At 36.6% G+C, this 14165-nt stretch overlaps 2 protein-coding genes across 2 annotated transcripts; both read right to left on the bottom strand.

The window, feature by feature from the left end:
• Window positions 1–1411: 1411 nt before the first annotated feature.
• Window positions 1412–7979, bottom strand: toporsa (topoisomerase I binding, arginine/serine-rich a). The gene is made up of 2 exons (XM_059341156.1): window positions 6989–7979; window positions 1412–4703 (listed from the first exon to the last, which is right to left on the bottom strand). The coding sequence occupies exon 2, from the start codon at window positions 4698–4700 to the stop codon at window positions 2298–2300; it is 2403 nt and encodes an 800-aa protein (XP_059197139.1). The 5' UTR covers window positions 4701–4703; window positions 6989–7979; the 3' UTR covers window positions 1412–2297.
• Window positions 7980–8134: 155 nt separating this feature from the next.
• On the bottom strand, window positions 8135–11047 carry ndufb6 (NADH:ubiquinone oxidoreductase subunit B). The gene is made up of 4 exons (XM_059341168.1): window positions 10777–11047; window positions 8901–8993; window positions 8469–8513; window positions 8135–8268 (listed from the first exon to the last, which is right to left on the bottom strand). The coding sequence occupies exons 1-4, from the start codon at window positions 10954–10956 to the stop codon at window positions 8203–8205; spliced, it is 384 nt and encodes a 127-aa protein (XP_059197151.1). The 5' UTR covers window positions 10957–11047; the 3' UTR covers window positions 8135–8202.
• Window positions 11048–14165: the final 3118 nt, after the last annotated feature.

The following is a 14165-nucleotide window of genomic DNA, read 5'->3' as shown; positions in this document are numbered from 1 at the left end:
AAAGTGTCATTAATGTTCATGACACGCTCATGTCACTCTTTTTTGGACACCTTCAGAATAAAGTGCTACCATATCTTGCTTAAGTCACAAAGGCATGTTCAAAAAATTGCCTAAGTCACATTTTATTTTGACTTAGGCATAATAAATCCGCTTAAGTCACACACTTGACATAGGCCATTATCTTAAAGGGGTAAAATCACATGACCTGATCAACTGAGGATGTAGGCGATTTATAGGTGGCCGGCGTCATGAGGAGATGATTTAGGCAAAAAAAAAAAAAAAAATTTTGACAAAAAATGACTTAGGCGATTATTTTAACAGTGTGACAAAGTGGTCTTGTCACTATCCCTCATATTTATTTACTTTGTTGTTCTGTTGTTTTCCAAGCAAAAATGAATTTATCCTAATCTAGCATTTCTTCATTTTTTCAAAACGTAAGTCCAATGGATGCTTGAAACTTCCTATAATCAGTTAGTTGTTTGTATTTCTGTAGCTGGGTAATAAATGTAATAATTTTTCAGCTTAATCGAGTATTATTTATATCACCATTATTAAACGTTAATAGCTGCTTACTCTGTCCTTATTACCTAACTGCATGTGGCATTGGCAATTCAGAAAGTGAAATGTCTTTTCACACACTCAGATGTTTCCCTGAGCAATTTGTCAGAGCCCAATTAAATGTCCATGATTATTTAATTAATACTTTTAGAATTTCATAAAGGTTTTTACATCCATCCCATATTTGAAATAAATATAAAGATATATGAAAAATCAGAGGGCAAAAGTTCTATCTTATGGAAGTGAACTCAACTGTCAGCTGTAGGTTTATTTTAAGAGGTACAGAAATCAGATAGCTTTGACTCTTACTTGTGAGGCTACAAATCTATTCAAAGCACATTACAGTAATTGTCAGCTTGGTTACATTTCCTATTTTCACCTCTTATGTCCAAATTCTTTTAAACCTTTGATCTTGTTCGAAGCTACTACAACACAGGATGAAAAAAAGTTAAGGGGGTTGGTTACTCCCCCAACATATACACTTCATAATCCTCTTATCTTGGATATAGTTTTGTAAAATGTTGTCATGGCACATTTTTCACTCAATCTCTAGTTCTATGAAATCATAAATCTACTAAGGACTTGAATGATCACTTTACATGATCTGTTTGCAATTAGTTGAAGCACCAACCTTAAATTATTATGGCAAATTGAAATGTTTGTAAAGCCTTATATGTAACAGGTATCTTTGACTACATCATTGTAGCTTTTTACAAAACACACAACTTAGTCAGATAAAGTTTTAGACAGCTGGCATATGTATGACCCAGCTATTATGAATATGAACCAAACAATAGGTCAATATAGTTAAACTACCCCAACATGAAATAAAAAGAAAACAAACAACACACAGTTGCTCATCACAATTTATTTTAAATAAAATTCAATACAAAAGAGCCCACTTTGAAATCAAAACATCATCCGTGGATAATAAGTACTACTCCAAGTGTAGCAATTAGAAATTGTTTTGCCTTAGGAATATAGCTGATGTATGATGACCCGAAAAAAAAAAAGAAAATCACTGTGATCAATATTATCCCTGAGAGCACCTTAGAAATAAAGTAAATCCATAAAGAAAATTATTTTCCTGAATAAGAATTGTCACTTAAAAAAGATGTGCGACTTCTAATATCATCCCCATCAGCCATGTTCATAGTGGCACTATGCACATGAAATGAGATTGTTGTCATGTAGGCCAGCGTCCAATGAACTGTCACAGGCGAAAACACTTGTGGTGGCATAGAGAGCTGCAGGAATGACTCCTTGAATACTGAAATGAGTTTGCAGTTTCACACTTGTGGTTCCCTTGTCTCTAGGTCAATTTGTTTTTTGAATGTTTTTTTTCGGTTAGAGGTGGTTAAAACAAGCTGAAGTGATTTTCACCTTTTGAACTTTGAGCTTTAACATGTCTTTAAAAAGACGGTTGCTATCAAGTGGATAGATGAGACCGCAGAGTTTGTCATCACATCGACCAGTTTATTTTCAGCAATAAGCCAGAATCCCATTGGCTTTTTGTCAGGGGGACCACAGTGATGCCAATTTCTGGGTTGGCGTACAGAAATACGTCATCCCTGCAGCACTCTAACTAAACAGATATGTGTACTCAGCATACCCTTCATGGTCTGATGACCTCTTACATATTGAACATGGTTTTGAAAATACTGCAGGCAGGCATTAGCTGCTGAGGATCAATCAATACGTTCCCACAACACAAAACAGGAATATGAACCTCCATATAACTACTCCAAAGAGTCCAGAAGAGCGGGGTGAACTGGGTCATCTGTGGTACCGTCAATGGGGTTGTCCATGTTAGTGCTGCTGGCCTGGGTGACACCGTTGTTAGCAAAAGAATCGCTGTCACTATCAATGGTAATGACAGTGGGTGAGTGCTTCTCTGTGCGTTCAGTACTCTTGTGCCTTTTACTTTTCTTCTTGTGTTTCTTCTTCTTTTTATGGTGACGCCTGCTCTGCTCATGAGAGTTTTCCTCATTGATGAGCTCCACGCTGAGGCTCCTGCTGGTCTTTCTCGACCGGTCTTTGGATTTTTTACGACGCTTCTCTTTGCTCTTTTTCTTGTGTTTTGTTGTTAACACGGGGGAGTCACCTTCAGCATTTGAGTTGGAAAGTGCATTTTTGGATGCTTCCTCCAAATGTCTTGTCTTGTATTTCCTCTTTCCACCAGGCTTGTTGCTGTGAGATCTCCTTTTTGTTGAAGGGGAGCAACTGCTGGAATAAGTCCTAGAACGAGAATGCCTCCTGTCCCGTCTCCGCGAGTCCCTGCTGCGGCTCCTGGAGCGAGAGCGCCTATCAGAGTACTTGCGGCTACTGTAATAGTAGGACCGCTTTTCTGTGTAGTGCATCCCACTGTCATTTCTCTCTTGGCTGTAATGTCTATATGACTGGTAGCTGTGATCACTGCCCCTCCTTTTATAATTACTGTCACATTCTAAGTAGTCTCTGCCACTGGAGTAAGAATAACCTTTTCCTCGAGATAGAGTGCTGACACTGTTATGGGAGTTCAATGGGCTCTGGCTGGAGTGCCTGCGATCTGTACTTCTTGACCTCCACTTTCTCCGACTGTCTTTTTCCCTCTCGTGCCTCTCCATAGATCTATTGTTACTGTAAAATCTTCCATCTGTGTTCTTTCTGTCTGACTTACTGGATGTCTTGTGTCTGCTCGATGTTGGAGAGCTACATCTTTCTTTTGAATCTGCCTGTCCATCCCTACTTGGATCACTACTCTGTGAAGCTACAGGACTCAAACTTGAGAAGCGGATGTGTTGAGGTAGAAGAGGCACTGCTTTAATATCTTCACTGGCAGACTCATCAGAGTCAGACGATAGCTGAACTAGCTCAGGAGTCCTCTCTGCTGTTGGCTTAACAAAACTTATGATGACACAGTCGTCACTGTCAGAAGACAGACATCCTTCATTGTTAACTTCACCCTGAGTCATGTCTGTCTGGTTTTGAGGACTAATTGGCTGCGGAGAGGCCCCAAACGCAAGTGTCTCTTCCTCTGAACTGCTGTCCGAGTCTGCATCGAGGACTGATAGACACTTTACCCTACTTTGCTCTGCTGTTGTAGAATACGATGGCCCAGGTGTCTCATCATCCCAGGCAGAGTGGCTCAGAGTGGATGTGGAGTCTCCAGGGGGGTCCAACTCCACAGAGTCCTCTTCATCCTCTGAGATCGCTATAACAGACGAATTGGAGTTGCTGTCTTCATTTGAGGAAGGGGCTGGACAGTCATAGACAGCATGCTGGTCATAGGCCTCCATATTAAAGGGAGATTTTGCAAAGCAGAGGAACTCATGCAGAAAGTGCTCTGTGCGCCCCTGGAGGAATGGCCTAAGCTCGTCCTGAATCGCTCCATCCTCCATATCATAACGTGTAATGCGTGACATAATGATGTGTTGAACTATGTTGACCAAAGAGCCATGGGCCCCATACAGCACAACAAGTTCTCTTTTTAGCCAAGGGATCAGTCTATGTAGGCAGGCAGGATTTCTTCGAAAAAACTCAGCCGAGGTGTCTCTGGAGCGACCACCATCCCGGACATTCCGAACCCTCACTCCCCGTCGGTACAGTTCTCTCCTGAAGTTTACCATTTCCTGTTCTCTGACACTGTTCACTGCCCTGCCTTCACTCGCAGCTCTCCTCTTGGCTGCCAACCTCATCATCATCCGTCGTATGTAGCGGTCCTGTGGCAGTTGGGGAGGGTTTGCTGGGGCTTCAAACATGACTCCATTGTCAGGAGGTGGAGAGGTCCTTCCCCGCATCTGTCGATGGACTCCAGTAAGAGTTGTGCGGTATCTAAACCGCACTCCACCAAAAGTCCCAAAAGAGCCATTATCCACCGGTTGCAGGTCATATTTCTTAAAGTCTTGCTCTGATTTTATACTGTGATAGATTGAATTAAATGGCTGTTTGCACAGAGGGCACTCTGCTTTGTTCTTGGACCACTCGTGAATACAGCGGAAACAGAACTTGTGCAGGCACAGGTCCAAGTAAGAAATGTTGTTAAACATGTCCAAGCAGATGGGACACTTGGAGTCTGGCGACACCTCTGCAGACATTGCTTCAGAGGTTTTCCTTCTGCCCTTCTTCTGGCTCTGCTGCAGGGCAATCTTGATTGCTGACATGATCTGACATGATAGGAAACATAAGATTAGACATCTTTTATAACAAATGCTGTACTGTGCAATTAAGTATAAATTTAGACCGGTAAACTTGACTTGAATTTTACAATTAACATTACAATTGCACAAAATGCTTCCCTTTTCATTCACAATAATGCATTTCAAGTAAATTTGACACATCAGATTCATTAGGCAGCTGGAAGGTTTCTACACCGAGACCTGCAAGAAGAATATTATCTAATGTACTACATTTAGTTGCACATGCTGTATCATGAAAAGAAAAAGAAAAGTTCAGGCAGTTCCTTCACATATACAATATGCATCACATTCAACCATAAATCAATGCAGAGGATTATGACATGCAGCTACTGTTACGTGTCCTTTACCAGGTATTCTTAATCATTCTTGTTATAACAGTAAAAGATACTCTCTAGTTAGTATTTAGATCTTTACTTTCATGTCATCATTTTAGTTTGTTAAAACAAGAACATGACTGTCTAGGACAATGTGTGTCTACATAGTGACCTTACATGCATTCAATAACCGACCAAGTTCCTACTCTATCTATAAATAAGCAATTTGCCATTGTACCACAAACTTTCCTTCACTCTCTAGCAAAATGTTGCTATAATAACATACATGTCTTATAATAAGAAACAGGGCAGACTATATAACAGATATGGGTGCTGAACTCATGTGAACCCGGATAGCTAGTATGTTGTAATAACGTTATGACAGTCTATGAAACTACAACTACAACCACGGTCCTAACGTTACATCGGATCAATTTGCGGTGTATATCATCACCCTGTTAAAATAATCGCCTAACTCATTTTTTCAAGTTTTGCAGGAAACACAAAAAACTTCACCAAAAGTGTAACATATGACATTTATTGATCTTTTCACTCAAAAATTATGTAACAAAGGATGGCTATTGGCATGGTAATGACACTGTGTGTAAATTATGTAACTTCAGACAAAGAAATGACATAGGCAATTTTTTGAACATGCCTTTGAGACTTAAGCAAGATATGGTTACACTTTATTTTGAAGGTGTCTACAAAAGAGTGACATGAGCGTGTCATTGAATACATGACATGGGATGTGTCATGAACATTAATGACACTTTGAAGTAACATTAATGCTCATGATACTTGTCATGTCATGTTTCTGACAGGCTTTTGTGACTCTTATGTAAATAAGTCAAAAATAAAGTGTTACCATATCTTGCTTGAGTCACAAAGGCATGTTAAAAAAAATTGTCATTTATTTCTCTTAAGTTACATAATTTACACACAGTGTTATTACTATGACAATAGCCATCCTTTGTTACATCCTTTTTGACTTAAGCAAGATATGGTAACACTTTATTTTGAAGGTGTCTACATAAGAGTCACACAAGCCTGTCAGAAACATGACATGACAAGTATCATGAGCATTAATGTTACTTCAAAGTGTCATTAATGTTCATGACACATCCCATGTCATGTTTATGACACGCTCATGTCACTCTTATGCAGACACCTTCAAAATAAAGTGTTTCCATATCTTGCTTAAGTCACAAAAGCATGTTCCAAAAATTCCCTTAATCACATTTTATTTTGACTTAGGCATAATAAATTCGCTTAAGTCACACACTTGACATAGGCCATTATCTTAAAGGGGTAAAATCACATGATCTGATCAATTGAGAATGTACGGGATTTTTAACCATAGGTGGCCGGCGTCGTGAGGAGATGATTTAGGCAAATAAAAAAAACAATTTTGACAAAAAAATGACTTAGGCGATTATTTTAACAGTGTGACGATATATAAAGCCTTTGTCATATATGGCTATTCTCGATAGACACACCACCACTGACAAGAACACGTCAGAATAAATCCACGATTAAATCGACAGTCGTTTTTGTCCTTCGACTGCGTTGTTGTTTTCGGTTAGCTATAGTTAGCTTAGCAGGTTAGGCTAACGCCGTCAGTTTGTAAAATGCCCCGCTCGGAGAAAGGGAGGAACGGCTGTGTCGGTAAACAGATGGAAATGTGTCGCATTCAAGTGCTGATATAATATTAATAACCACAACATTTACACAAACGATTGTATCAAATGTACATTGGCGCTACAACTGAGCGATACAGCGAACATCAGCTCACGAACTGATGAACTTGGTTAGCTAAAGTTAGCATGCTAACTAAGTAGGCTAGGATATTACAGCTAGTTAGCGTTAGCTGGGTATGCTAGGACGTCTACGGCTAGTTAAGACATTCAAGAAAAGTTGTGCAACGTTAATATTTACTTTTGGCTCCCTCAGAGATGTATGCGGTAGGCAAATGATAAGCCCTCTCCGTCTTGTCGAAAGCCAATCATTTCTACATTGTTGTCATTCAATAAAAACTCTTGATAAGACCAACTGCCTGAAATATCACATATCCTACCGGAAGTAGTTTTCTAATTCAAGCTACTACAAGCCACTTCCGCCCTTCAGAATAAAAGTTCTTGCATTTCGAAAAAAACTATGATTTATACGAATTTATACAATCTGTGGTTTATACACACGCAATCAAAGCGCAATAGAAACACATTTAAATTACTTCGTCTTTATATCTTTAGTAATAACTATTATACAGTGTACGGTACGCACTGGACCGCATGAAGCACATTTCCGGCCGTTGGTTGACAGAATAAAAGACATTTAGCCCTTGTTACAGTCACAATGCTTACACTATTATTTACCCTACGTTAACAAGTTATCAGTCCAGCAAATAGAAATATAAAACAATACGGAGTCATATTAAAGTAAACGTCACATATTTTCCTCAATTTCAAAGTTTGACAATCGGACAAACTACATTAAATATTTCCACTGTTTTTACCAGCCTTTCTTTACAGTATAACTTATTCCAAATATGTATTTGTTCCCCATTTCTAAAAGTTAGTCTTTCCATCTCTAAACTTTGTTCTGCTGTTTATACCCATGCTCTTAATTTTGGTGTATTTGATTGTTTCCATGCTTTAGTCACCTGCTTCAGGATGGTTACTCTCAGTAAATTAAAAAACTACATTATATGTTCATTGGTCCGTGCTTGCTATCTAAAAATCCAGTGTATCTTTAGTTACCTGATGCAGGAACAGACTTGGTATAAATCTAAAGACTAACATCACTTTCTTAATTTTCACCCCAACTTTCCAATCGTCCATAAAATAATGCAGAGTAATTTCCTCCTTTCAAATGAAATCTATTCGTTTATGGCAATCAAATGCCACTCTAAGGTTGAGTTTACAAAGTTCTCTTTGAACCAGTGTGGTCTGGCAGTGAACTGGATACATTTTTTATAAGAAATTGTACAGCCTCTCACTTGTGGAAGCATCACAAACATCCACTACTGGTCACCATTGTAATGTCACTATTAACAGTTATTTTCAAATCACACATATTCACAACTTACTCTGTAGTATTTTATTGGCATATAAACAGTTTTTACAACAGAAGATTATTTAAATATTTCAACTTCAGTGATGGCCATGGCTCTCGGGAAGATCAGGAAGAACTTCACCCGTTTCCACAATGGTGTCACCCTTAACACAAAAACAAGGACAAAAAAATCATTAAGACAACTTAGAGAGTAGCCATTCTAGTTAATTGTCAGTATGGAATCAGGCTCGAGTATAATCGGATTTTACTATGGTTGGTAAATCAAGCTTATATCTGGCTGCATGCAAAAAAAATACAAATAATGATTATAGTGACTATAGGGGGTACAGTGACTCATACTTACAGGGTACAGCCTTGGTTTAGTAGACACAATGCCATATGGCTTTGGCTGTAGAGAATAAGGAGGAAGAGGACATTGTTATTTAGTATGCAGACAACTGCATTAATTAAGTGTGATGTACTGTACGTAGTGATGTCTGGTTCCCTTGTATTTTAAATACAGAAGAAATTTAAGAACATGGAATAAAGTCAATGCTACATATCAGTCACTCTAAAGTGCTCCTGCCTTCTTTGCATGTTACCATACTTGTATACTACTGAAAGAACACTTGCACTTAAAAATAGGAAAAGAAAAAGAAAAAAAGCAAACAATCTGAGGCTGTTCAGAAACTTCAGCATTCACACAAATTCCATTGCACAGAGTCCTGTTCACCAGATATCACAATTGTACATGTCATGTAATAGGAAATAATATTTAACATTTACGACGACTTACAGCAACGTGGTATTTAACAGTGTAGTGGATGACCCACATTGGCACCAACAGTGATAGTATTGTGCTAACTCCGCCTGTGACAGCTTTGTGGGTCTGTAAGAAAATAAACATTAGGATCAAGTTAGTATAAATAGAAGAGCAGTACATTATAAATCAGTGTTTATTCTGACTGCTCCAAACAGAAAATTGATATTTCAACATAGGCTCAAGCTTACTCTTTCACTAGTATACAATATACAGCAGTACAAAAAAACCCTCACAAATAAAATGTTTGTTGTGATTAAGAAGGGATAAGTGTATCAGAATATATATTGCTTTTTTGGCTTTGATATATGCTGAAACAAAGTGGGCACAAGCAACTCAGAGAAGTCTCAAATGTACAATCCAGTGGGGGGGTGTCACAATTTCAACTCTGAATCAAAAATGTATCATCAAAATGAGCTTTCAACTATAATTATCAAGGTCAAAAGCTCAATCTAAAAATGGAATAAAGGTGAGGTAAATTACATATTTTATACAGTACATAAAGTATACTATTATTTCATCTATTACTTCACTTTTCACATTAAATTAGATTACACATAAAATTATATCTCTTTGACAGCGTTCTACAGAAAATGAAAACATTTTAAAAAAGGTTCATGTGTCAAAATGTGTCAGCTGTTTTTAAGTAAGAACCCTAGCCTATAACCACAGTACTTTCAACCACTTTTCAAACCCTGAAAACATTTCGTTAAAGTTTTTTCAAAGATTTCCAGCACCCATATAAACCCTGCATATTAAGGTGCATCTCAATACATTAGAATATCATGGAAAAGTTTAAATTCCAGTAGTTCAAGTCAAATACCCCCAACCAAGTATTAAGTGCATATAGCTAGACATACTTTTCAGAGGCCAACATTTCCATATTTAACATACTTTTTAAAATTGGTCTTTTGTAATATTTACTTTTTGAGATACTGAGTTTTAGGTCTTCATTAAATGTAAGCCATAATCATTATAAATAGAAGAAATTAAATAAATTAAGACATCAAATGTTTCATTCTGTATGTAATGGATCTATATAATGTGTTATTTCTACTTTTTGTATTGAATTATTGACATAAATAAACTTTTGTATGATATGAAGTCACTGGATAATACCTATACAATGAAGTCAAGTGATGAATAAATGTATAGAGACTGTATCCCAAATCGGACACATCTGCAATGCCGCACTTCCCTGAATTGTGGCTAAATACGTTAGTTTTCTTTAACCCTATAAAGCCTGAACCATGAAATAATTGCCAGAAAATTCAATTTTTGTAAAAACTGAGTGCTTATTTACCTGCTGACGAATTTTAAGAAATAAATAAATTGCATATATGAATTCTAATTTGTATCATATTTGATACATCAGGTCTTTTTGTGCAATTTGTTGCTCACAGTTTGTTTTTCTCGAACTAACAAAAACATATAAACCCTAACATATTTAACCTATTAAGACTTTGACTTTTCCTTTTTCCTCAAACATGCAAAATACATATTTTTTCCATATAACGCAACATCATACATCTGCTGATATGAAGTTTTTTAATGCAGCAATGACTGATCCATTCGTGGAACCTGCATATCATTTTTGCTACATCTGGTATTTTTGTGCAATTTGTTGTTCAGTTTGTTTATCTTCAACACATGTATACATCAGGTTTTTGATGATGTACAGGTCTCAAAAATAACTGTATCTAATATGATACACTTGGCTTTATAGGGTTAAACTGAGAGTAGATATACTATGTAAACCGTTCCGTTTTTTCAGTGATAATCTATGTACGTGTAGATATCCTCGGTGATTGTTTTGCTAGCTTGCTAGCGGTAGCCGTGTATGGAGACTCACGTAAATCCTCCAAAGGCTCTTGGGCTGCAGAAAGCGAGTCCAGAACCTGGCGACGGGCCCCGGTTTTTCAGCTGGCAGCACGGGCTCCCTCGGGCTGAGCTCCTGGTCCTTCAGCCATTGTCTCCGGAGCTTCGTAAGCTGGTCTAAGCGAAGCTTTTCGTCTGGTGTGTACCCAGGCATTGCTTGTTTCTTGATAATCAACCCAAACAGACCTACAATGACATAATGGAGGACACTTCCCTTTGCGAGAAAATAAGCGGAAACGGTTAGAGGAGTTCGACAAATTCTACTGCGACACCTACCGGACCGGAGGGCACCCTGAAAGTATTTTTCATTTATTTTGGTCTTGCCCTTTTTCGTCTAAGTTCTGGAAAGATATTTGTAACTTCCTTTTTTTTTCAATTGAACCTAATTTGTCCCTTTGTTTTGAAAATATACTGTTTGGTTTCACTGACTTCCCATACACAAAAAAAAAATCAATATTACATTATAAATCTAATTATACTATTGGCAAAATATCACATACATAAATCTCGATACACAAAAAAAATCCCCTCTTTTCTATATTTATAAGTGAAACCAAGCAGTATATTAATTCTATTAAAGACTCTACTAATTTGAAAGCTGCTAAAACTCTGAATATTTGTAATTTTTATAATATTTTTGTATGACAACCTCTTTATGATTTATTGAAACCCCCTGGCGACGTTCTGATGTATTTTTTTGTATTACACCCCACCCAACTGCCTTAATAAAGTTTATTTAAAAAAAAAAAAAAAAAAAAAAAACCTACCGGACCGGAAGACAATTATGTTGCTCTTCTTCTTCTTCTTCTTCTTCTTCATCATCAATGCTTTATTGAACATTACAAAAATAAACATCTCTTGCATGTTTAAACATCAATTAACAGTAAAACTTATAATAACATCAATATTGTACATTCATAGCAGTTGAAATCAAATACAAAAATAAATAGATAAAATACATATAGAATAGTCTAAATGTTGTTTTCAATAAGGGGGATTCGAATTAGTTTTAAGTGTTCATTTCAGTGGGAATTTTTTTCAAGATATCATATAATTTTTGTGCCTTTGTTATTGTTAGAATTTTTAGAGATTTTAAGTACAATTTGAATTCATTCATGAAGACAATAAATTTGGGGAATGATTTCATAACTCTATTCTTGTGGATGAAAAATTTTGCTAAACAACGGATAACGTTGCAGCATAGTTCATCTTTTTTTTTTTTTTTTTTTGCAAAAGCATACTGAAAGTGACATCGTCTCTAGAAATAGCAGCTGGAAATAATATGAAAGTGATATCGTCTCTAGAAATAGCAGCTGGAAATAATATGAAAGTGATATCGTCTCTAGAAATAGCGGCTGGAAATAATATGATTTTTTGTTTAATCCAACTGTGAATGTTGACCCAGAATGTTTGTGTCTCATCACATGAGAAGAAGACATGGTCTGTGGTTTCAATGTCATTTTTCTTCTTCTTCTTTCTTCAAGACAATACACCAACAATACAAAACGCCGTCAGGGGGTCTCAACAATACATAGGCAAGCTCTCATACAAAAAAAACATAAAGTGTACATAAATTCAAAGTTTTTACAGCTTTTAAGTTGGAAGATTTCTTAATCCAAAACAATAAATGGTCAAATGTCAACTTTAATTGATTTCGGATTCCTGCAGGCCAGGAGGATGATTGCTCTGTTTTGGGGGGAAAAATGGATGTGCCCTCGATACATGTGTGGATAAAGGAGATGCCATCTTGTATTGTGTTGGAAAGACTGACATATATAACCAGAGGAAGGACTGCAGAGTCTTAGGCTGTTTGGAAACCTTTAATAGAGTTTCTTAAACGTTAAAATGAACAATCAACTTGAAACTGCTGTTTTGACGTGTGTAGTTGAGTGTTTTTATTTGTCACATTTGTTTAAATGTGTCATGTTGTGACTGTTTATTTTATGGATGTTATTGTTTTGATTGTTAATTATCTGTATGAGTGAAATATATATAAAAGTTCAATACAAATATAAGATTAGACAAGATAATACTTTATTGATCCCACACTGCTGAAATTCACTTGTCGGAGCAGTAATAACAGAAGCAAAAGGTCTGAATATAAATAGTAGTAGTTTGAATGAAAAATGAAAAATATGAATGCAGATAGCTTAAAATAAAGCTATGTTGAGTAGTATAATGATAAGTGCTAACAAAGCTGTGGTGGTGATCTGAACAGAAACAGAATTAGACTTTTTTATTTACTTTTTTTACTTATTTTATTATTTCCAGAATGGAAGAAATGTCAAAAGCCCCTCCAGAATATTACATAAATACACCAAGACCTTTGGAACACATTAAAAAAACATGCTATGATTTGGTTTCAAAAACATTTTTTAGATTTGAAAATTTTTTGTGGTTGCATGACGAGCACCTATGAAAGCAATGCATTTTCTGAAGGCTCTAGGTCTCTAGTTTGTGGTTGTAAAGTTTCATGAGGCTATGGTTATCCCATAGATCACAGCAGCTCATTTTATACAGTGAGGTAAAGTTTCAAACGTGCTTTCACTGCAATGTAATGGCTACTTCAGGGACTAACATCATCAAATATTAATAAAAGTCATTTAATTCACAAGAGTCTCAGCTTTTGAGTCATATCCGATTTATGCAATTCACAGGCTGTTGGGACTTCAGTATGCAGAAATATTAAAATGCAGTTGGCAAAGATGTGGTTTCTGCCTGAAACTGCATTTTATCATCATAAAGCAGGCTTGTATGTAAAGAGGAGAGTTGTGGCTACCCACCCCCACCACAGAGCCCATTTTTCCATTCAAATATCTTGAACCAGCAACAGCATCTTCAAGTTATGTAGTCATCAAGGGGAAGAAATGGCTTAAAACGTGGGTCAGGAAATATTGTAATACAAATAGAAACTTATTGAATCATTCTGAGAGTAACACTGAAGTGCAATGTCAGATTAGTGTCAGATTAAAACAGTGAAGTTTGGTTAGGTTTTTATGTAAATGTTAATTTAAAAAAAAAAAGAAAATGTACCTTTTTTTAAATGCTCATGAATATTATCAGAATCGGGCTTGTGTTTAAGTGCAGTTATAGTCATCAGTCAGTCAATCAATTTGAGCATGTTACAATCAATTTCAGGTCTATTCCACATTAAATTGAATTAGATATCATTTAACTCACCTTGCTAATGTGATCTGAGGGCTTTTTAGTATTTCACTATGTAAGACATTCTGCAAATTTATATTACCCAAATAAAATATCTTGTTTTGGAGATGAACCCAGCCCCATTACTTCCACCTGTTTTCAATTAAGCGTTCAGGAACAGAGAGCTGTGATTGGCTGTTAGAACCAGTCATAATAATT

This window comes from Centropristis striata, chromosome 1, assembly GCF_030273125.1.
Source record: "Centropristis striata isolate RG_2023a ecotype Rhode Island chromosome 1, C.striata_1.0, whole genome shotgun sequence".
NCBI classification, from domain to species: domain Eukaryota; kingdom Metazoa; phylum Chordata; class Actinopteri; order Perciformes; family Serranidae; genus Centropristis; species Centropristis striata.
This window is presented reverse-complemented; position numbering and strand designations above follow the sequence as displayed.